Below are 26,021 nucleotides of genomic sequence, written 5' to 3'. Positions count from 1 at the left end.
TGACATTCCTAACAGAAGTTACATGCAGTTTTGTCTGTAATTTTTTCCTAGGGGGCGCTAGAGCGCAATTTTCATTTTGGGGGATTGGTTGCTTAATATGTTGGGAAGGTTTGCTATACCGACGTGTGTGTCAAATTTGGTGAGTTTTGAAGCATGTTAAGGGGGTCAAATTACAGCGCGGAGGTGCGGAATAATAATAAAACACAGCAGTTTCAATAGGGTCCTTGGCCCATGGCCAAGGACTCCACAGGAGTCCTTTGCCAGTTTTTATGCAACATACTTTTACTTGAGTATATTTATAGAGAAGAAACGCTACTTTTACTTCGTTCCATTTATCTACATTCAGCTCGCTACTCGCTACTTTTTTTTTATCGATCTATTAATATTTGTTTTGGTTAATGACAGAGCTTCAAAGTAGAATCTACACATGCCTGCGTTTCACCAATCACATGCAGTCACTGGTGACGTTGGAACAATCAAACAGAGCCAGGCGGTCACATGACCTGACTTAAACAAGTTGAAAAACGTATTGGGGTGTTACCATTTAGTGGTCAATTGTACGGAATATGTACTGTACTGTGCAATCTACTAATAAAAGTTTCAATCAATCAATAAAAAGTGTAAAGGAAAAAAGACACTTTTTATTTCAACCGTACTTCCCGTCAAAAGCCTAAAGACTGATCGCACAGTTCCTGTCTTCACAATAAAAGTGCCGCTCCATTGCGCCTGCACTAACAAAATAAGACTCTCCGAAAGCCAGCGCAAACAAGCTAGCAAACTACGGAGTTTGCCGTCAATGTATTTCTTGTAAAGTGTATAAAAATGAATATGGAAGTTGGACAATAAGATGCCAAAAACAAACGACTTTCATGTGGTATTAGACAGAAAATAGGAACTTTTTTTCTCCTCCGTTTGAAGACGTGGACGTCTGAGTCCAATCATTGCAAGTCATCAGAATCAGGTAATACACCAACTTATATTCTTGTCTTCATGAAAGATAGGAATATATATGTTAGATATGCATGTACATTCATTAAAACACCTTCAACATGTGAACAAAAATATAAATTATGTACTGTACATATATATATATATATATATATATATGATATGTGTGTGTATATATGATATGTGTGTGTATGTATAAATGAGGTAGATCACCTCGACTTGGTCATTTATTAAGTAATTGATAAACGTTAAAAAACTTATTGGGGTGTTACCATTTAGTGGTCAATTGTAGGGAATATGTACTGTACTGTGCAATCTACTAATAAAAGTTTTAATCAATCAATCAAATCAATGAATGCCTACTGAGCCTATGGTGCTGTTAAGTTATTGTGGCTCAATGTGCCTTAATTTTATTTTTATTTTAATGTATTATTATTTAATATATATTACTGTTTTAGTTGCTTAAGAGATAATCCTGGCTCTGAATTTGCTCATTGCTATTTTTGTGCATTATTTGTTGCCATAATCATTAAACAAACAGGTTACTCATCAGTTACTCAGTACTTGAGTAGTTTTTTCACAACATACTTTTTACTTTTACTCAAGTATATATTTGGGTGACTACTCCTTACTTTTACTTGAGTAATACATCTCTAAAGTAAAAGTACTCTTACTTGAGTACAATTTCTGGCTACTCCACCCACCTCTGATAATGTATAATTTAATGTAAAAAAATAATACTACCCAAACTTTAATGTGATATTTTTGTCTTATTTTGTGACGTCCCTTCCAGCACATTTGACTTTTTTTCTGATCTCGTGTTGTTAAATCAACCGAGGTCAACAACGAGGTTTACTTAGCCTAATTAAAAGCACATACACGGAGCCTCCATTAAGCTGAGGAATAGACAGCAGGGTCAACTGCGATAGTAAGACACTCGTAAAGATAAACATCAGCTGACAGCATAATCAAAGTGCAGCTCACCGTGGAGGCTGACGACAGTCTATTACGCATATGTACATTCTCCACAGGTACGATGAAATGTGAGAAAACAAGCGGCCCGCGCAAAAGACAATTGACACCGACTGAAACGGGAAACAAAGACACACAAAACCTACAAACTCAATGCCCCAGCACCTAATAATGCTGCGCGGACAGTCGTGAGCCGATGCATAAAGATGTATTGTATCAGTGGTTGGTGATGGAGATAGTCGGTGAAGTATCAGCTCCTTGTGTTTGACATGCATGATCAACACAATGGTGCTTGCACGCCACAATGGAGCCTCTTACTTGATGACGTCTGCAATACGGTCGTCAGAGTGAATTGCACTTCAGGGGTTTGACGTCAAACGCACGGTAGTGAACGCACACGCACACACACACACACACACGCACACACGCACACACACAAACACACACACACACACACACACACACACACACACACACACTTTCTTGTCGTTCTTACCTTCTTGAGACCTCAAAAATGTCATTATTTTACAAGATCAAAAACCCCAAAAACTGTCAATATCGTGATAAAAGTCAGAATTTTACACGACAAATGCATTAAAAAGTAATAATTTTACATTATAAAGTCATAGTTTTACGAGAAAATATTTCAATATTAGAGAAACTTAAAGAATTTGAGAAATTGTTATCAATTTTATAAGAAAAAAGTCGACACATTGTGAGAAAAAGACTGCTTTTAGTTTTTTTTTGTGTAATTGGTTTTTAATCTTCATTATTTACTTCAAATTATTACAGTAGGTCTCTAAATACATATTTATTTTATTTTTTTCTTATTAATTTTGGCCAAAGGGGGCGCATTTCATTTCTTACACACACTTGTTATTTCATATGTTGACCAAGAGGAGGAGAACTTTTAAAACCAACACACAGTCAATTTGGGCCCGCCCTAATTTTGATAGATTACACCACCAGGGGTGCAAATTGGACATTCTCTATTAGATGTAATGTTTTTTTGTATTGGGAACATGATTCTGGACCTAACTTGTTCACCGGTCCTCACATGGACGAAACTTTTCCTTGTTGGTGTCTCAAAAAGGGTAAGAATACAAGAACACACACACACACACACACACACACACTCACTCACTCACACACACACACTCACACACACACACACACACACACACACACACACACACACACACACACACACACACACACACACACACACACACACACACACACACACACACACACACACACACACACACACACACACACACACACACACACAATAATCTCACCTGACACTCTTCTGCTGAATCTGCTTGGCGGTGGGGCTGTACGGAGACACAGACAAGAGAGGCAACATTAACATTGAGTTCATACAAAGAAATAGTTCATTTGTCTGACAATGCAAAATGTAATTGCAGTGAAACAAAAGGAAACAGAAAGTGCGGCCCGCCAGGAAAGAATTACGGCCGCCACAAATTAAAAAAAAAATAAAAAATCTAAAAAATGTTTTTGTTTTTTTTCCCGCTTTTGACTTGCTCGAGCGCTCATAAAAGCAATGGGACTCTGTCTGTGAATGGAGCTTGTAGTTACATATTATATAAATATGTAAATAGTATATAAATATTAGGGGTGGGCAAATTAATGCGTTAATTACGCGTTTACTCATCAATCTATTAACGCCGACAATTATTTGCGTATGTTGTTTACATGCTTTTATTTTGTTAACGCCTTTTCTTAACAAGATGGCGTCGCCCGGCGTGGAGGGGCTCTTGGTAAAGATGGAACATTTGGCAAAAATGCCGGACAATTCTGCAAATTTCCTGGCTGGCTTACAGCGTGGTCACTCCGGGATCACTTACGACCGCCAGACAATTCTGGATGTGGATAGATCGGGCCGTTTTGGACTGAATGAGGCGTGCTTGCTAGACCGGCTAGCTAGCATGGGAATACTTTGCCGGCTACATCCAGCGGCCTGTGAAGCAGCGGAGTATATGTGTTGTCTGTCTATTTATGAATAATGCAGACCAGGAGTGTTGGCTGACTTCTTAACGTTTGCTTTCAGAGCGTGCATATCACAACATACAAGATGCCGTCATGGCGACACAACCTATACATGCTCCTCACTCTTGTTGCATGCTGGGTAGGGTAGTTCTTTTTTTCCCTGGCTCATAACATCACAATATAGTACCATGTATATGCGTTCAGTTTATCAAAGCACCAAGCAAACAATCGGAAAATTCCCATCATATCAATTCCTAGATATGGTCATAATTATTTTAAGTGCACTACGCAGAATAAACACAACATTATTAATATTGCTACTACGGATAATTTGATCAAAAGTTCCCTAAAACAGCCCACTACCTATAATATAGGTTTTTTAAACATAAGACCCTGATAAAAAAAATTTTTCTGCTGTTACCTCAGAAATTGCCTGTTCAGATGTTATGATTGTGGCTCAGAGATTTGTATGTAGATTATATTTATTTTCCATAACAAACAGGATAACTTAAATACCCGGGCAGTGGCAATAAGCTTAAATGTTTGTATTTACATTTTTGGAGTTGATTTTCATCAAATATGCTATTTAACTGCTACTGTTTAACAAGGACTGATTTAAATTGTGTTTGCAGAACAAATGTTTTGGCGCTTTTGTTCATGTGGGAGAATATTCCAATAAAGGTGCACTACACACTACTTTTGAATTCATTATTGGGCTTTGCGTATACAATGCAGTTAATCGCGATTAATCGGAGAAATAGTGCGATTAACTTCGATTAAAATTTTTAATCGTTGCCCAGCCCTAATAAATATGTATATAAATATGTACATAAAGTGTTGGAATTATATTCCAACTCCACATTCTTCTTGGTCATCGCCGCCACTGCCTCCCAAGAAACGCCCCCACCCCCCAGCGCCCGACCACACCACCACAATTAGATGCCTGACCTGTGGCAAACACTGAAGGCCTACTGAAAGCCACTACTAGCGACCACGCAGTCTGATAGTTTATATATCAATGATGAAATCTTAACATTGCAACACATGCCAATACGGCCAGTTTAGTTCACTCAATGGCAATTTTAAATTTCGCGCGGAAGTATCATGCTAAAACGTCGCGTGCCGTCACGCATTGTGAGGACATTTTGTTCCAGCACCGTTCCCAGCTATAAGACGTCTGTTTTCATCGCATAATTCCACAGTATTATGGATATCTGTGTTGCTGAATCTTTTGCAACTTTTTCAATGAATATTGGAGACGTCAAAGAAGAAAGCTGTAGGTGGGAAGCGGTGTATTGTGACCGCCTTTAGCAACACAAACACAGCCGGTGTTTCATTGTTTACATTCCCAAAAATTGACGGTGAAGCTTTACTATGGAACAGAGCGGTCAAGCGAACACCGTTGGATTGGACCACACACACTAAGTACAGTGTATTATGCAGCAATCATTTCGAAAGATCGTGTTTCGAAGAGGGTCCCTGCGAAGGGCAGAAATGGGCATCGCCACCACCAGTCAACTGGTGCTTCAGGTTGTACAGGTACGACCATATAATCTCACTAAAACACTAGTAACACAATAAGCAGATAAGGGATTTCCCAGAATTATCCTAGTAAATTTGTCTAATTACACAATAATAATATAACAATGGATTAGATTTATATCGCGCTTATCTATTGTCAGATACTCAAAGCGCTCACAGAGAAGTGCGAACCCATCATTCATTCACACCTGGTGGTGGTAAGCTACATCAGTAGCCACAGCTGCCCTGAGGTAGACTGACGGAAGCGTGGCTGCCAGTTTGCGCCTACGGCCCCTCCGACCACCACCATTCATTCATTCATCATTCATTCACCAGTGTGAGCGGCACCGGGGGCAAAAGGGTGAAGTGTCCTGCCCAAGGACACAACGGCAGCGATTTGGATGTTTATAGGTGGGAAGCGAACCTGCAACCCTCAGGTTTCTGGCACGGCCGCTCTACCCACTACGCCATGCCGCCTTGAATCGCTCCCACTGTATAGTCTTTTTTTTCCATTTTTTTTTTCCTAGTCCTTCACTCTCACTTTCCTCATCCACGAATCTTTCATCCTCACTCAAATTAATGGGGAAATCGTTGCTTCCTCTGTCCGAATCGCTCTCGCTGCTGGTGGCTATGATTATAAACAATGTTCAGATGTGAGGAGCTCCACAACCCGTGACGTCACGCGCACATCGTCTGCTACTTCCGGTACAGGCAAGGCTTTTTTATCAGCACCAAAAGTTGCAAACTTTATCGTGGATGTTCTCTACTAAATCCTTTCAGCGAAAATATGGCAATATCGCGAAATGATCAAGTATGAAACATAGAATGGACCTGCTATCCCCGTTTAAATAATAACATCTCATTTCAGTAGGCCTTTAAGGTTTGTTTTTTTTCTGTGCGGGGGGGTTTACTAATTGAAGCAGAGGCCATTGTTTGAGAGAGTACGGAACATTTCCTGGTCATGACTGAAGTGCTGCACTCCTGACAGCACACAGCTGCCTGGAGCAGACACTGCTAGAAATTAATATGCAACAGGAATAATAAATAGGCCAGTCAAAGGGAGTGTGTGTGTGTGTGTGTGTGTGTGTGTGTGTGTGTGTGTGTGTGTGTGTGTGTGTGTGTGTGTGTGTGTGTGTGTGTAGCAAGCTTACATGTGGATGTGAATTGATTGTCCAGAATTTACATTTCACTAACCTTCTAATATTGTGATTTTCAAACAAATTATGCAGCAAGGTTTATGTGCAGGGGTGGTAAACCAACACCTGCTTGACAATGCCGAGATTGGCATTACTACACACCACATACACACACACTAAATGTGTGCCACTACCTTATTACCATCTTGTCAGAGCCCATTAGATCTAGACTGTGAAGCTCAGGGACGGGAAGATAATCGCACACACACGCCACTTTCCTCAGTCGCCTGAGACCAACGCTCCAGACTCTGCTCGACGTTCACACTGATCACTCAACGCGTATTAGAGTACACGGGATTGAACTTCATTCGCATGTCGCCGCTAAGGTGTGGTTCTTTTTCACTTTACGATAGGAAAACTGAGTGAATTGGCTGTTTCAACACCAAGTCGGACACGTTTCCAGTGAGGGTTGGACTCCGCCAAGGCTGTCCTTTGTCACCGATTCTGTTCAGAACTTTTATGGACAGAATTTCTAGGCGCAGTCAAGGCGTTGAGGGGTTCCGGTTTGGTGACCGCGGGATTAGGTCTCTGCTTTTTGAACATGATGTGGTCCTGATGGCTTCATCTGGCCGGGATCTTCAGCTCTCACTGGATCGGATCGCGGCCGGAATGAGAATCAGCACCTCCAAGTCCGAGTCCATGGTTCTCTCTCAGAAAAGGGTGGAGTGCCATCTCCGGGTTGGGGAGGAGACCCTGCCCCAAGTACCTAGGAGTCTTGTTCACGAGTGAGGGAAGAGTGGATCGTGAGATCGACAGGCGGATCGGTGCGGCGTCTTCAGTAATGCGGACGTTGTACCGATCCGTTGTGGTGAAGAAGGAGCTGAGCCGGAAGGCAAAGCTCTCAATTTACCGGGCGATCTACGTTCCCATCCTCACCTATGGTCATGAGCTTTGGGTCATGACCGAAAGGATAAGATCACGGGTACAAGCGGCCCAAATGAGTTTGGGTCTCTCCCTTAGAGATAGGGTGAGAAGCTCTGCCATCCGGGAGGAACTCAAAGTAAAGCCGCTGCTCCTCCACATTGAGAGGAACCAGATGAGTTGGTTCGGGCATCTGGTCAGGATGCCACCCGAACGCCTCCCTAGGGATGTGTTTAGGTCACGTCCGACCGGTAGGAGGCCACGGGGAAGACCCAGGACACGTTGGGAAGACTATGTCTCCCGGCTGGCCTGGGAACGCCTCGGGATCCCCCGGGAAGAGCTAGACGAAGTGGCTGGGGAGAGGGAAGTCTGGGCTTCCCTGCTTAGGCTGTTGCCCCCACGACCCGACCTCAGATAAGCGGAAGAAGATGGATGGATGGATGGATTATTCCACGGTGCATGCGTAGTCACTGAGCTATGGCAGGGCAATGTATCGATATACTCGATATATCGCGGGTTTGTCTCCGTGCGATATAGAAAATGACTATATCGTGATATTCGAGTATACAGTGGGGCAAAAAAGTATTTAGTCAGCCCCCGATTTTGCAAGTTCTTCCACTTAAAATGATGACAGAGGTCTGTAATTTTCATCATAGGTACACTTCAACTGTGAGAGACAGAGTGTGGGGGAAAAATCTAGGAATTCGCATTGTAGGAATTTTAAAGAATTAATTTGTAAATTATGGTGGAAAATAAGTATTTGGTCAACCATTCAAAGCTCTCACTGATGGAAGGAGGTTTTGGCTCAAAATCTCACGATACATGGCCCCATTCATTCTTTCCTTAACACGGATCAATCGTCCTGTCCCCTTAGTCCAGGGGTAGGGAACCTATGGCTTGAGAGCCAGATGTGGCTCTTTTGATGACTGCATCTGGCTCTCAGATAAATCTTAGCTGACATTGCTTAACACGATAATTATGAATAATTCCGCTGGAATTCACAGTGCTACAAATAAAGTTCAAAATATAAAACATTCTCATGCATTTAAATCCATCCATCCGTTTCCTACCGCACCTGTTGAAGAAGTCGCATTAATGGTAAGAATTATTTTATGTCACGATGGGGGAGCAGACAGACTACTCGGGACATGGCATTTAGGTAAAAACATGACTTAATTTAAATTAAAAAAAGATACAAACAAAAATCGCTCATAGCGGAGGCAAACCTTTGGCTAAGGAAGAAAGCTAACGCATAAACAGACTATGAACATAAATCAAACAAAACTTACTTGGCATGGCATGAAGCACGAAACTATGGCAAGGCATGAAACAAGTCAGCACAGAGCAAGAAAATCAATCAATCATCAATCAATGTTTATTTATATAGCCCCAAATCACAAATGTCTCAAAGGACTGCACAAATCATTACGACTACAACATCCTCGGAAGAACCCACAAAAGGGCAAGGAAAACTCACACCCAGTGGGCAGGGAGAATTCACATTCAGTGGGACGCCAGTGACAATGCTGACTATGAGAAACCTTGGAGAGGACCTCAGATGTGGGCAACCCCCCCCCTCTAGGGGACCGAAAGCAATGGATGTCGAGCGGGTCTAACATGATACTGTGAAAGTTCAATCCATAGTGGCTCCAAGACAGCAGTGAGAGTCCCGTCCACAGGAAACCATCACATTGACGCCAGGGGCGACTGACTGGCGAAGACAAGCTTAAATACTGCCTCTGATTAGTGCTTGGGAAGCAGGTGAGCGGGCATTTTGTCCACCAGAGACAGGTGGACAAAATGAGTAACCAAGGAAACCAGACAAGGGAGTGGGAAAAAAACAGGAACTTAAAGAGTCCAAAAGACAAACAGCACATGGCCGAACAAAAACATGATCAACAGACATGACAATTTTATTTATTATTGTTTAGCTTCAGAATAACAATGTTATGAAAAAGAATAAGACTTTTTATACTTTAAAAATGTTGGTCTTACTTAAAAATGCACACATTTAGTTGTATTGAGTGTTAAAAAATATTATATGGCTCTCACGGAAATACATTTTGAAATATTTGGCTTTCATGGCTCTCTCAGCCAAAAAGGTTCCCGACCCCTGCCTTAGCAGAAAAACAGCCCCAAAGCATGATGTTTCCACCCCCATGCTTCACAGTAGGTATGGTGTTCTTGGGATGCAACTCAGTATTCTTCTTCGTCCAAACACGACGCGTTGAGTTTACACCAAAAAGTTGTATTTTGGTTTCCTCTGACCACATGACATTCTCCCAATCTTTTGCTGTATCATCCATGTATCCATTTTGGTATAAACTCAACTGGTCGTGTTTGGAGGAAGAAGAATACTGAGTTGCTTACTCCGCATGTCAACATCTCCGTTTGGTGCACCACGCCCACACCATCAAAATGCCGAGGCAAACATTTCCAGATTAACACTAATTTGCCCACCCCTAATATCATTATATTAAATTATTACCTTACACAAAAACCATGCCACTTTTTAGGTAACCACTTGATGTTAAGGTAAAGCATTTCAAAATAAATTAATGTAAAAAGTAATTTAAAAGAATAAAAAAAAAGTGTGGCAAATTTGTAACTATACATGATTAATGCAATATTTTTTAGTATTTAATCACAAGTTAACTCTTTATTTTTGACAGCCCGAATTACTGTTATACTTTTTTGGCTTTGTCATTTTTTTCATGTATTTATATTTAAGATTCAAGATTCAAGATAGTTTTTTGTCATATGCATAGTTAGACAGTTTGCCGTACATTGAAGATCTTACTTAGCTATTTCGCCATCGCTAGTCACACGGTACTTGTTTTGGGTTGTTTTGGGTTTTTCTGTCTTATGGTTTGCATGTTTTAATTTGAAAAGTAACTCTTCTCTCGTTTCAGGTCACTTGCCCTTCCTTTTGTGTCATCAGTCTGACGTCATCCCTGTTCTCTGATTGTTTCCAGCTGTTCCCTATTACCTTCATGTGTTTTATAAGCTCACGCCTTCCTTTGTTCTGTGCCAGGTTGTCTCGTTTATTCGTGCTCTCTAGCGTCCATGTTCTTGTCCATGCCTTGCCTTGTCTCGTACTTATGTCCCTTGATCCTGAACCCCTTTGTGAATATTTTGAGTTTTCCTTTCTTCCTCCTCAGCAGAGTGATTTTGATTATTTTGTTATTCAGCCGCAGTGGTAAGTTTCAGTTAAAATGTTTTCATTCATTCCTCAACTTTTTGAGTGACTATTTTTGTTAAAAACTTTATTAGATTAGGTAATGTAGAAATGTTCATAGACGTTGTTTTGGTCCTCCTGTTGGAGCGTTTTTTCTTAAATACTTTTTAGAGCATATACGGCGTCAATTATATAGTTCGTCTTTACTTTTGTGTTTTCCTCCGTTTGGTGTGATTTTCGGTTGTTCCTTCTTTTTCTGGAACCTTTTTGCCGAGTAGTTTTGTTTGTGATTATAGATCATGTTATTTATTGACTTTGGAGGTAAAAGGAAGTTGTCAAAATAAAAGCCTGTCTAAAGTCCCAACTCTGCATCTGTGTCCAATCCTTTTATCAAAGCGTGACAGTACTAAGCTAAAATAAAAAAATACATTAAAAATAAATAAAATAATATACAATAAAATAAAAAATGTCATATACAAGGCACAGTGAGTAACATTTTTGCACGTTCTGATTCACAATCAACAGTATAAATATGGATGTGACATTGGGTCACAGCAGGAGTTTTAAAAAGTGGATTTCAACTAAGAAAGGTGGCTATTATAATATAACTGGTGAGCAACTACCTCTCTACAGTCATTATATGACTTGGCTATGTTGAGTGCACATGTGAGTGTGCATAACCAATTGTGTTTCGCTTTGGCTCGCCTCTTGTGACTTGAATATTAACAAACTATGAGTGATACTGGTATTATAAGCACAACGAAGAAAAACTATAAATAGCGGCGCCGTGATCACTACAGTGTGTGCCTATGTTTACATCGAGTGGTCTGCAGGTATCAAGAAACATTCTTCACCTAAATGGGAATATATGAACATCCTACCAGTTGGCATCCTAAAGACAGCCGACTTTGCAAAGTAAGTGTTTTTTTTTTAATTATGTTTGTTGGCTCTCATAACATCTGCAGTGAGCAGTAATTAAAAACAAAAAGGGAAACAACATGTGTTTTTTTTTAATTAATGCGCCGTGTATGCTTAAAATTAGTACTATACATAAATATTAAATGTTATTATAAATGTACCTGTTACTACATTACATATTTATTTACATCATCTATATAAAACCTCAATGGAGGTGTTTGGATGTTTTTTGAAGGGCTTTCTATGCAGAAATGCACGGCTCCCATAGGCTACTTTGTAAGCAGACGTTTGATTGCATTTATTTAACATATAGAGTACAAGAAATGTTTTTAAACTTCCATCATCATGTCTTTCATAATGATCGTGAATGATATGCAAATTTCCCAAAAAAGGGCTGTTCCCCTTTAAATAAAAACTTAAACAAAAAAATCTATTATTACTTATTATTTCTGGAGGGCTTATTATTTCTCTCACATCATATTGAACCCTATGGGTGAGGAATGGGATGGCACTTCAAGTTCACATGCGAGTCAAGGCAGGTGGCCAAATACTTTTGACAATGTAGTGTATTTTGTAACAGGTTTGAGACATTTTCAATATTTAAAAGGCAAATCACATTGTTGATATTTCGATTAGGAACTTTTTGAAACAAAATCTATTTGATTTGAGAAATTGGCCTTGATACCCATCCCTAATGTTGACATCAACTTAAGCGGGCACTTTGTACAAACCCCGTTTCCATATGAGTTGGGAAATTGTGTTAGATGTAAATATAAACAGAATACAATGATTTGCAAATCATTTTCAACCCATATTCAGTTGAATATGCTACAAAGACAACATATTTGATGTTCAAACTGATCAACTTTTTTTTGCAAATAATCATTAACTTTAGAATTTGATGCCAGCAACACGTGACAAAAAAGTTGGGAAAGGTGGCAATAAATACTGATAAAGTTGGTGAAGGCTCATCAAACACTTATTTGGAACATCCCACAGGTGTGCAGGCTAATTGGGAACAGGTGGGTGCCATTAATGGGTATAAAAACCGCTTCCCAAAAAATGCTCAGTCTTTCACAAGAAAGGATGGGACGAGGTACACCCCTTTTTCACAACTGTGTGAGCAAATAGTCAAACAGTTTAAGAACAACCTTTCTCAAAGTGCAATTGCAAGAAATTTAGGGATTTCAACATCTACGCTCCATAATATCATCAAAAGGTTCAGAGAATCTGGAGAAATCACTCCACGTAAGCTGCATGGCTGGAAAACCACAATGAAAGACCGTGACCTTCGATGCCTCAGACTCCACTGTATCAAAAACCGACATCAATCTCTAAAGGATATCACCACATGGACTCAGGAACACTTAAGAAAACCACTGTCACTAAATACAGTTTGTCGCTACATCTGTAAGTGCAAGTTAAAGCTCTACCATGCAAAGCAAAAGCCATTTATCAACAACATCCAGAAACGCCGGCGGATTCTCTGGGCTCCAGATCATCTAAGATGGACTGATGCAAAGTGGAAAAGTGTTCTGTGGTCTGACGAGTCCACATTTCAAAATGTTTTTGGAAATATTCGACATGGTGTCATCCGGAACAAAAGGGAAGCGAACCATCCAGACTGTTATCGACGCAAAGTTCAAAAGCCAGCATGTGTGATGGTATGGGGGTGCATTAGTGCCCAAGGCATGGGTAACTTACACATCAGTGAAGGCACCATTTATGCTGAAAGGTACATACAGGTTTTGGAACAACATATGCTGCCATTTATGTGCCGTCTTTTTCATGGACGCCCCTGCTTATTTCAGCAGGACAATGCCAAGCCACATTCAGCACGTGTTACAACAGTGTGTGGCTTTGTAATAAAAGAGTGTGGGTACTTTCCCGGCCCGCCTGCAGTGCAGACCTGTTTCCCATGGAAAATGTGTGATGCATTATGAAGTGTAAAATAGGACAGCGGAGACCCCGGACTGTTGAACGACTGAAGCTCTACATAAAACAAGAATGGGAAAGAATTCCACTTTCAAATCTTCAACAATTAGTTTCCTCATTTCCCAAACGTTTATTCAGTGTTGTTAAAAGAAAAGGTGATGTAACACAGTGGTGAACATGCCCTTTCCCAACTACTTTGGCACATGTTGCAGCCATGAAATTCAAAGTTAATTTTTATTTAAACGTCAAATATGTTGTCTTTGTAGCATATTCAACTGAATATGGGTTGAAAAGGATTAGCAAATCATTGTATTCCGTTTATATTTACATCTAACACAATTTCCCAACTCATATGGAAACGGGGTTTGTATAACCACATGGGTTGAAGTGTTGCTTCTCCATGATCAAAGTGTCAAATAAACGGAAGCAGACGGTGGTTTGCGAATCATTGTATTCTGTTTTTATTGACATTTAACACAATTTCCCAACTCATATGGAAACGGGGTTTGTAGTAATAAGACATCGGGCAGAGACTCGATGAGTTGGCCGACTTTATAGACAAGTTGTTGGCTTAAGCGGGACCGACTTAAGTGTGTTCCACGTGCTGGTGTGCCGGTTATTGGTTGTGTGGGCGCGTAGCGTGAATTGAGTGCCCGCCCGCTAGTCACGTGTTTGGGTGGTGCTGGCGGCTGTATTAAGAGTATGCCTGAAGTTGCCCTGGCAACCTAACACAAAGAGGATCTCATTGCCATAACAACACTACCCCCTACACCCTCCCCTCATCCCTTCTGCACCGCATCCACCTCCTTTCTACTCTATCGAGCTGGTAACAAGTGGCAGCTTGTCCCCATCACCGCCACCCCACTCACAAGCTCTCGCTATCTCTACCCCTCCCTGCATATACACCCACACAGTGCCTTAACGGAACTGTTGGGTGGAAAGGAAAGGGAGAAAAAACAAAAAAGATAAACAGTCGTAGTGTATGGGGGGGAGACGGGGGGGGAATGACAGACCAGAATGTTTAAATGAGAGAGCACACCGGAAATATGACAAATGGACATGGTAGCTGATAAGCAGTATGATGGCAGTAGTAAGCTGGTGCTAAAGAAAGAGCATGGGACACAAGTAAGGTGGAGTAAGGGTGAGAGACTGGTTGTGATGGCTGCTGGTAAAAGGGGGAAAAAGCAAAGAATGTGTCAGTAATGGAAAGAAGGGAGAACAGTCTAGGAACAACATGCATACCAGGCTAAACTTGTAATGCCCTTTAAATATCTATCCCATCCATCAATCTTCTTCCGCTTATCCGAGGTCGGGTCGCGGGGGCAACAGCCTAAGCAGGGAAGCCCAGACTTCCCTCTCCCCAGCCACTTCGTCTAGCTCTTCCCGGGGGATCCCGAGGCGTTCCCAGGCCAGCCTGGAGACATAGTCTTCCCAACGTGTCCTGGGTCTTCCCCGTAGCCTCCTACCGGCTGGACGTGCCCTAAACACCTCCCTAGGGAGGCGTTCGGGTGGCATCCTGACCAGATGCCCGAACCACCTCATCTGGCTCCTCTCGATGTGGAGGAGCAGCGGCTTTACTTTGAGTTCCTCCCGGATGGCAGAGCTTCTCACCCTATCTCTAAGGGAGAGACCCAAACTCATTTCGGCCGCTTGTACCCGTGATCTTATCCTTTCGGTCGTAACCCAAAGTTCATGACCATAGGTGAGGATGGGAACGTAGATCGACCGGTAAATTGAGAGCTTTGCCTTCCGGCTCAGCTCCTTCTTCACCACAACGGATCGATACAACGTCCGCATTACTGAAGACGCCGCACCGATCCGCCTGTCGATATCACGATCCACTCTTCCTTCACTCATTAACAAAACTCCGAGGTACTTGAACTCCTCCACTTGGGGCAGGGTCTCCTCCCCAACCTGGAGAAGGCACAACACCCTTTTCCGAGCGAGAACCATGAACTCGGATTTGGAGGTGCTGATTCTCATTCCAGCCGCTTCACACTCGGCTGCGAACCGATCCAGTGAGAGCTGAAGATCCCGGCCAGATGAAGCCATCAGGACCACATCATCTGCAAAAAGCAGAGACCTAATCCCGCGGCCACCAAACCGGAACCCCTCAATGCCTTGACTGCGCCTAGAAATTCTGTCCATAAAAGTTATGAACAGAATCGGTGACAAAGGGCAGCCTTGGCGGAGTCCAACCCTCACTGAGGGTTGGACTCCGCCCTTTAAAAAGAGTTAGTTTAATAGAAAACAATCATCCTGTCTCCATACTCTCATTGCAACTCACCCTCTCTCCTGAACATTTCTCCCCAATGCTTTGCTCGGGAATGCAATTAGACATCTTTCCGATACTAAAAGCCTCAACCCGCGACGATGCAAAGCAAACATTAGTGGTGACTTGGGATGGGCATAATAATCGATGAAAAAAAAATAAAATAGGACATGGACGCAGACCTTTGTAATAGCAAAACTCCGGGCAGGACTAATATGCTGAATGAATCGCTGACGGTGAATCAATGAAAAAATGTCAATATTTTTTTAGGCCATGTCACGATACACAATATGCATATCTTAATTGTCAATCCACCAGAAAGCATCAATCAAAGCACCAGTGTGGGGTCATAATTGCAATTGTTGGCCGATATTATTCATCCATCCATCTTTTTAAGCTTATTCGAGGTCGGGTCGCAGGAGTAGCAGCCTAAACAAGGAAGCCCACTTCTCTTTCCCCACCCATTTCGTCCAGCTCCTCCCGGGGGATCCCGAGACGTTCCCAGGCCAGCCAGGAGACATAGTCTTCCCAAAGTGTCCTGGGTCTTCCACCTCATCTGGCTCCTCTCGATGTGGAGGAGCAGCGGCTTTACTTTGAGTTCCTCCCGGATGACAGAGCTTCTCACCCTATCTCTAAGGGAGAGGAAACTCATTTCGGCCGCTTGTACCCGTGATCTTATCCTTTCGGTCATGACCCAAAGCTCATGACCATAGGTGAGGATGGGAACGTAGATCGACCGGTAAATTGAGAGCTTTGCCTTCCGGCTCAGCTCCTTCTTCACCACAACAGATCGATACAGCGTCCGCATTACTGAAGACGCCGCACCGATCCGCCTGTCGATCTCACGATCCACTCTTCCCTCACTCGTGAACAAGACTCCGAGGTACTTGAACTCCTCCACCTGGGGAAAGAGCTCCTCCCCAACCCGAAGATGGCATTCCACCCTTTTCTGGGCGAAAACCATGGCGGTGCGGATTCCATTATTGTGCATTTTAGGGAATGAAGAAATGGATACAAATTATGCATAGCAAAAAATGATCATCCATACAGTTTTGATTAATGATTTTTTTCCCTAAAATGATGATACTATTAATACTTTGTCATTTATTACAATCTAGACTGTTGTTTTTTTTCTTTGCATTTATCACACCCATCCCCGAGGGCCGTCTTAGCTAAATGTCAAGCTATGTGTCATTTATTACCCCGGCAAATTTAAGCCTGCCTAATGGACAGAGCAAACAAACATTTAAACAATGTACATCACTGAGCAACCAATCAGACCATTTCTGCAGCATAATAAGAAGCTACTTTCCGGCATCTGTTTGTGTCATATGAGACAACCAAATAAGAGAGTCGACTGTTAGGAAATATTGCACGGTGGTGTGGGAGTGAAGAGGACGGAGGTTACAGACATTTTTAATGGTTAAAATCCTGAAACAGACTGGAGAGAATATGGCAAGGTGGCCTGCAGCAAAGTAGAGAGTACAGTGGAGTTACTTAGAAATACTCTTGCCAAGCTCTGCATCAGCTGTTCACAAACCACATGCAAAAATAAAAACAAAACATGTGACATCAGACATTTTTTTTTTTTAGCAGCTTCAGGGCCTTTTTGACGCCCTCTTTTTGGCCCCCAAAATTAATAGCGCTTAAATCAGGGGTGCCCACACTTTTTCTGCAGGCGAGCTACTTTTCAATTGACCAACTCGAGGGTTCTACCTCATTTATATATATATCATTTATATTTATTTATTTGTGAAAGAGACATTTTTGTAAACAAGTTAAATGTGTTTAATGATAATACAAGCACGTGTAACACATATAGATGTCTTTCTTCCACAAAGACAAGAATATAAGTTGGTGTATTACCTGATTCTGATGACTTGCATTGATTGGAATCAGACAGGAATGATGATAACGCCCACATTTTCAAATGGAGGAGAAAAAAAGTCGTCCTTTCTGTACAATACCACATGAAAGTGGTTGGTTTTTGGCATCTAATTCATCCAGCTTCCGTACACTTTACAAGAAAAACATTGGCGGCAAATTCCGTAGCTTGTTTGATTGACATTCACGGCACCCGAGGGTCTTGTGAGATGACGCTGGCTGCTGCCAGTTCATTATTATGAAAAAATGACAGAGAGGAAGGCGAGAAACACTTTTTATTTCAACAGACTTCCGTCAAAACTCTAAAGGCCGACTGCACATTTCCTATCTTCACAATAAAAGCCATGCTTCATGCTGCCTGCGCTAACAAAATAAGAGTCTCGGAAAGCTGGCGTGCACAAGTGATGTGCACGCCAGCTTTCTGAGGGATCACTTGTGCACGCCAGTTTTCCGAGACTCTGTATTTAGTTAGCGCAGGCAGCATGAAGCAGGGCTTTTATTGTGAAGATAGGAAATGTGCAGTCGGCCTTTAGAGTTTTGACGGAAGGTACGGCGCGAGAGTCTGTTGAAATAAAAAGTGTTTCTGGCCTTCCTCTCGGTCATATTTTCATAATAATGATCTTGCAGCAGCCAGCGTCATCTCACAAGACCCTCCGGTACCGTGAATGTCATTTAAGTGACGTCTTGGTGAAGATTGATGATCACTCATTTTTAGGTCTATTTTTTTTAAAAGCCTGGCTGGAGATGGACTGACACACCCCCCGCGGTCGACTGGTAGCTCGCGATCGACGTAATGGGCACCCATGGCTTAAACAACCCTGAGCTCTTTTTTGTAGGTCTTATACAGAGCGGTGAAAGGATACCACGGTACAGCACAGTCTTAAAGAAGATTTATATGTTAGCCACAGAGGGACTGAGTGGTCTTCTACGTCAACAGGGAGGGGCTTTGGGTCCCAGGGATGAACAAGAGTGGGAGACATTCCCTCGTGTTTACTCAATCTTCACTACACTTCCCTTTCTCAGCCACACATTGTCTCTTCTGCCCTCTCCCACTCTTTTTCTCCACAGGTCCAACATATCACGCTCAGTCGCTTTCCCAGCATTGCGCCTCGACTGTCACTGTACTGTAGTCGGTAAATGTCCGCAACGAGATATGACTTATGATCCCCAGCAACCGCGATTGGTACATTGGTTCAAAATTTCACTGCTTGGGCTCCTTTTTCTCCCATACTGTATGAAAGGCTGTGAAATAGGGGCTGGTCTTTTATCAATATCTCGATATTTTTAAGCTATGTCACGGTAGCATTAAAAGATTACAGTTGGTACAAAATGCGGCTGCTAGACTTTTGACAAGAACAAGAAAGTTTGATCACATTACGCCTGTACTGTATATACCTTTATATATACCTATACTGTATATACCTTTATATACATATATCCATCCATCCATCAATTTTCTACCGCTTATTCCCTTTTGGGGTCGTGGGGGGCGCTGGCGCCTATCTCAGCACTGGCTTCCTGTGCACTTAAGATGTGACTTCAAGGTTTTACTACTTACGTATAAAATACTACACGGTCTAGCTCCATCCTATCTTGCCGATTTTATTGTACCATATGTCCCGGCAAGAAATCTGCCTTCAAAGGACTCCGGCTTATTAGTGATTCCCAAAGCCCAAAAAAAGTCTGCGGGCTATAGAGCGTTTTCATTTCGGGCTCCAGTACTCTGGAATGCCCTCCCGGTAAAAGTTCGAGATGCCACCTCAGTAGAAGCATTTAAGTCTCACCTTAAAACTCATTTGTATACTCTAGCCTTTAAATAGACTCCCTTTTTAGACCAGTTGATCTGCCGTTTCTTTTCTTTTTCTCCTATGTCCCACTCTCCCTTGTGGGGGTCCGATCCGGTGGCCATGTACTGCTTGCCTGTGTATCGGCTGGGGACATCTCTGCGCTGCTGATCCGCCTCCGCTTGGGATGGTTCCCTGCTGGCTCCGCTGTGAACGGGACTCTCGCTGCTGTGTTGGATCCGCTTTGGACTGGAGTCTTGCGACTGTGTTGGATCCATTATGGATTGAACTTTCACAGTATCATGTTAGACCCGCTCGACATCCATTGCTTTCCTCCTCTCCAAGGTTCTCATAGTCATCATTGTCACCGACGTCCCACTGGGTGTGAGTTTTCCTTGCCCTTATGTGGGCCTACCGAGGATGTCGTAGTGGTTTGTGCAGCCCTTTGAGACACTAGTGATTTAGGGCTATATAAGTAAACATTGATTGATTGATTGACTTGTTCGAAATATTCCCGCTTGAAGCTAAACCACCGCCAGACGATGGACACCGCGCTGTTTTTCTTAGGAATTAAGGGAGTAAGCGGTAGAAAATGGATGAATTCTTCCTTCATTTGTTACCAAATTGGCACCTTTTCTCTCGTATTACCACTTGCACCACAGCTAATGTTACCCATGCTTTGATTGATTGATTGATTGAAACTCTTATTAGTAGATTGTACAGTACAGTACATATTCTGTACAGTTGACCACTAAATGGTAACACCCCAATACGTTTTTCAACTTGTTTATGTCGGGGTCCACGTTAATCAATTCATGGTACAATGCTGCTACCTCTCTACGCGACAGTATGTGACGTATATAAGAAGGTGCGCTTGTTTTATGTCTCAGTGAGAAGGACAGACATGCACCTGGGGATAGGTTGATTGGCAACACTAAATTGGCCCTAGTGTGTGAATGTTGTCTGTCTATCTGTGTTGGCCCTGTGATGAGGTGGTGACTTGTCCAGGGTGTTCCCCGCCTTCCGCCGGATTGTAGCTGAGATAGGCACGAGCGCCCCCCGCAACCCCAAAGGGAATGAGCGTTAGAAAATGGATGGATGGAGAAGGAGACAACAAAGAGTGAGAAGAGCCTGTAGTGTAACGCTCGTAGCTAAAAGCAACTGCGTGAGAACGTATACCCGCATATCACGATATAGTTATTTTCTATATCGCACAGAGACAAACCCGCGATATATCGAGTATATCGATACATCAGCCAGCCCTACTGTGAAATACAATATTTATCTTTAGGAAGTAGTAGCAGTGATTTCTCCCGCCCTGTTGTGTTGAAAGCAATCTTGACAAGTATTGTGTATATCTTATATCGTCTATGAATCTGATTATTGGTTGGCGTATTGAAAGCATGCAGGCTGATACAGTAGATTACGGATGGGCGATACGGCCTAAAATCTATATTGGGATATACAGTGGGGCAAAAAAGTTTTTAGTCAGCCACCGATTGTGAAGGTTCTCCCACTTAAAATGATGGCAGAGGTCTGTAATTAGCAGAAAAACGGCACCTTAGCATGATGTTTCCACCCCCATGCTTCACAGTAGGTATGGTGCTCTTGGGATGCAACTCAGTATTCTTCTTCCTCCAAACACGACCAGTTGAGTTGATACCAAAATGGATACTTGGATGATACAGCAGAGGATTGGGAGAATGTCATGTGGTCTGATGAAACCCAAATTTTTGGTCTAAACTCAACTCGTCGTGTTTGGAGGAAGAAGAATACTGAGTTGCATCCCAAGAACACCATACCTACTGTGAAGCATGGGGGTGGAAACATCATGCTTTGGGGCTGTTTTTCTGCTAAGGGGACAGGACGATTGATCCGTGTTAAGGAAAGAATGAATGGGGCCATGTATCCTGAGATTTTGAGCCAAAACCTCCTTTGAATGGTTGACCAAATACTTATTTTCCACCATAATTTACAAATAAATTCTTTAAAATTCCTACAATGTGAATTCCTGGATGATTTTTTTCCCCACATTCTGTCTCTCACAGTTGAAGTGTACCTATGATGAAAATTACAGACCTCTGTCATCATTTTAAGAGGGAGAACTTGCACAATCTGTGGCTGACTAAATACTTTTTTGCCCCACTGTATACTGCAGCCTCTGATGTGGGATCTGAACTGACGATGTCGTTGTGGCTTGTGCAGCCCTTTGAGACACTTGTGATTTAGGGCTATATAAATAAACATTGAATGATTGATTGATTCATTTAGTAAATTAATGAAAATGTGTGCAAAACTGGAACTCAAGTGCCCTAAAATAAAGGGAGCAGGTCGGTTCTCTCAGGGAGGTGGCTCGCTGCAGTCAGCCAAATTTTAGAACTGTCTGCATTACTTTATTTACAACAAATAAATAAATGATCGATTATTGACGTTTACCAATCCATTTTATAATCGTCCATATCCGAATTGCGAAGCATCTAAAAATCGATAATTTCCCCTACCTTTACTGTTAAAGGGGAACATTATCAGCAGACCTATGTAAGCGTCAATATATACCTTGATGGTGCAGAAAAAAGACCATCTATTTTTTTAACCGATTTCCGAACTCTAAATGGATGAATTTTGGCGAATTAAACGCCTTTCTGTTTATCGCTCTGGAGGCGATGACGTCAGAATGTGACGTCGCCGAGGTAACACACCCGCCATTTTCATTTTCAACACATTACAAACACCGGGTTTCAGTTCTGTTATTTTCCGTTTTTTCGACTATTTTTTGGAACCTTGGAGACATCATGCCTCGTGGGTGTGTTGTCGGAGGGTGTAACAACACTAACAGGGAGGGATTCAAGTTGCACCACCGGCCCGAAGATGCCAAAGTGTCTGCCGCCGGACCCCCATTGAATGTGCCAAAGTGTCTCCACATTTTACCGGCGATGCTAAGGCAGACATGGCACAGAGATGTATGGATAACCTGCAGATGCATTTGCAACGATAGTCAACGAAATCACAAAGGTGAGTTTTGTTGATGTTGACTGCCAGCTAATCGATACTAACATGTTACGCTAATCGACGCTAACATGCTATTTACCGGCGATGCTAAGACAGACATGGCACAGAGATGTATGGATAACCTGCAGATGCATTTGCAACCATAGTCAACGAAATCACAAACGTGAGTTTTGTTGATGTTGACTGCCAGCTAATCGATACTAACATGTTACGCTAATCGACGCTAACATGCTATTTACCGGCGGTGCTAAAGCAGACATGGCACAGAGATGTATGGATAACCTGCAGATGCATTTGCAACTATATTACGTTTCCTTCCACCCACATTTAATGCGAAAAAAACACTTACCAATCGACGGATTTAAGTTGCTCCAGTGTCACAAGATGCGAAAGTCCTGATCGTTTGGTCCGCACATTTTACCGGCGATGCTAACGCAGCTATTCGGCCATGCTATGGCTATGAATAGCGTCAATAGCTATTCGCTCAATAGCTTCAGTTTCTTCTTCAATACTTTCATACTCCAACCATCTGTTTCAATACATGCGTAATCTGTTGAATCGCTTAGGTCGCTGAAATCCGAGTTTGAATCCGAGCTAATGTCACTATATCATGCTGTGGAATTCCCATTGTTTGTTTACATTGGCAGCACTGTGTGACGTCACAGGGAAATGGCCAGTGTCTTCGCAGATAGCGAAAATAAGGCACTTTAAAGCTTTATTTAGGGATATTCCGAGACCGGTAAATTTTGAAAAAAACTTCAAAAAATACAACAAGCCACTGGGAACTGATTTTTATTGTTTTTAACCCTTTTGAAATTGTGATAATGTTCCCCTTTAATCATTCACAATCCTTATGTAAGAAAAGAACAGAAGCTTGGCTTTTTTTAATGCATTCAAAATTGTAAATAAATAGCTAATAATTGAGTCAACAGATCGTGCAAAGGGTCCTCTATTGCGCCCATAAAACCATCTAAAAATCATATAGAAACCACCAACAATACTCCATTCACATGTGACCTGAAAATGAACCAAATACGAGTGATATTGTTGCTATAAGGGCCACCGAAGACGGCCTATTTTAGCGGCGCATTGATAGCTGTGCTAATTTATGCAGCTATTGTTAAAACACTGCTTCATCTCAAACTTGCTAAAAGTAAATTACTGAGAGGCTGGTCGACATCACCCGAGATAGCAAAAAAGAAGCTAGTTGCAGCAACTTTTTCTTAACCCTTTGTGAGGATTGCAAGTGATTATTTTTCTTAACGGAATTATGTAAGCGCCCCGTCGGTCAGCATCCCAGCAAAAGTGGAAATTGTAGAGTAAGCGTTTGTTTTATTATGGTTAGTTTGCATGTTTAGCACTGAGCAATGCTGCTAATGCTACAGTATTTCAATAAAGCTGCATCGGTTTAGTATCAATCAATCAATCAATCAATGTTTACTTATATAGCCCTAAATCACTAGTGTCTCAAAGGGCTGCACAAACCACCACGACATCCTCGGTAGGAAAACTCACACCCAGTGGGACATTGGTGACAATAATGACCCAGTGGGACGTCGGTGACAATGATGACTATGAGAACCTTAGAGAGGAGGAAAGCAATGGATGTCGAGCGGATCTAATATGATACTGTGAAAGTTCAATCCACAATGGATACAACACAGTCGCGAGAGTCCAGTCCAAAGAGGATCCAAGACACAGCAGCGAGAGTCCCGTTCACAGCGGAGCCAGCAGGAAACCATCCCAAGCGTAGGCGGACCAGCAGCGCAGAGATGTCCCCAGCCGATACACAGGCGAGCAGTACATGGCCACCGGATCGGACCGGACCCCCTCCACACGGGAGAGTGGGACATGGAAGAAAAAGAAAACCTCGCTTCTAAAATATATCTCTCATCCTCTTTGTGTTCAGGCTCAAAAATATAGGCCCAAACGCATTGTGAGGGTCTGCTGGGAACGTCTGGCAGAGTCTCCTGTCAGACAAAGTTTCAATTCCCACCTCCGGAAGAACTTTGAACATGTCACGAGGGAGGTGCTGGACATTGAGTCCAAGTGGACCATGTTCCGCACCTCTATTGTCGAGGCGGCAGATCGGAGCTGTGGCCGCAAGGTAGTTGGTGCCTGTCGGGGCGGCAATCCTAAAACCCCTTGGTGGACACCAGCGGTGAGGGATGCCGTCAAGCTGAAGAAGGAGTCCTATCGGGTCCTTTTGGCTCATAGGACTCCGGAGGCAGTGGACAGGTACCGACAGGCCAAGCGGTGTGCAGCTTCAGCGGTCGCGGAGGCAATAACTCGGACATGGGAGGAGTTCGGGGAAGCCATGGAAAACGACTTCCGGACGGCTTCGAAGCGATTCTGGACCACCGTCCGCCGCCTCAGGAAGGGGAAGCAGTGCACTACCAACACCGTGTATGGTGCGGATGGTGTTCTGCTGACCTCAACTGCGGATGTTGTGGATAGGTGGAGGGAATACTTCGAAGACCTCCTCAATCAAAAATATAAGGTTCTGGATCATAATTTTTTCGAAGGTAATCCTTGTTGGCTCACAAAGTCTGGTTGATTAGCATTGTTGTTGATGATGAAGAGATCTGTGGTTCCTAACGCTACATCACGGATCACGTGACAGGCTGCCGTATTACCTCTCAAAAAGTCTTGAGAATCTCCGTGAGATTGATACTATTGTAATTGTTTTAGTCGCTAACTTTTTCAAGTATTTTTGGTTCATAGATCAGATATATATGATAATAGCTTCAATATAGAGGCAATTAGTTTTTTCAACCTATTTTTTTTTTGATTGATTGAGACTTTTATTAGTAGATTGCACAGTACAGTACATATTCCGTACAGTTGACCACTAAATGGTAAAACCGGAATACGTTTTTCAACTTGTTTAAGTTACTCAATTCATGGTAAATTGGTACTTTACATGTTTTTTCACAGTAAAAAACAAAGTGAGAGAAGAAAGTTTTTATTTCTAAACATATTTTTTGGCATTTAAAGTGTTTTGTTCACTTTCTTTAACGCGTCATGGCCACTTATTGCCACAAATACATTATAGTCCTGCGGGAAACTGTTGAGTTGTTGGGACATGCTCGCTTTGTTGAGCTTTCTTTGAAAGGCTCACATGATTATTGCCAGTACAAACTTTATGGAGGCTGTGTTTTTTCCAGGCAAGAGATATACAGCGCCCGAGGCAGTTAGGGTTAAAGGTCGTTCTTGTGGATAGTTTATGTCAGAGTGCGCATTTTTAGCCGATTCTTGTGAGACCAATTCTCCGGAATACACGCTACATTTGATTTTAGTTTTGTTTACTTGCAAAAACGAAGTAAAACGTTAGGACAGATAATGTACTGTCTGCAGACAATGCAGATGACTGAGATTTTATATAGCGTGTAAACTGGTTGCTGTTCCCAGACCGTTTTTCTCGGGGGAACATGATGGAGTTCCCCTCATTGAGCATTTGAAAAATAACCCCTTTCAAGACATGTGAGCAGAAATTAAACTACAGTACTAAACTAACTTTCTAACACACA

At 42.3% G+C, this 26,021-nt stretch overlaps 1 protein-coding gene across 2 annotated transcripts in view; it reads right to left on the bottom strand.

Moving 5' to 3' along the window:
* Positions 1-26,021, bottom strand: part of prkar2aa (protein kinase, cAMP-dependent, regulatory, type II, alpha A) — a 117,863-nt gene that overhangs the window by 33,955 nt on the left and 57,887 nt on the right. For both annotated transcript variants that reach the window (XM_061904871.1, XM_061904872.1), the window contains exon 3: positions 3,222-3,257. In XM_061904871.1, coding sequence (XP_061760855.1) covers positions 3,222-3,257 — 36 coding nt within the window. The remainder of the gene's footprint in view (positions 1-3,221; positions 3,258-26,021) is intronic.

Source organism: Nerophis ophidion, linkage group LG06, assembly GCF_033978795.1.
Source record: "Nerophis ophidion isolate RoL-2023_Sa linkage group LG06, RoL_Noph_v1.0, whole genome shotgun sequence".
Taxonomy (NCBI): Eukaryota; Metazoa; Chordata; class Actinopteri; order Syngnathiformes; family Syngnathidae; genus Nerophis; species Nerophis ophidion.
Note: the sequence above shows the minus strand (reverse complement) of the source record. Positions and strands in the feature narration are given on the sequence as shown.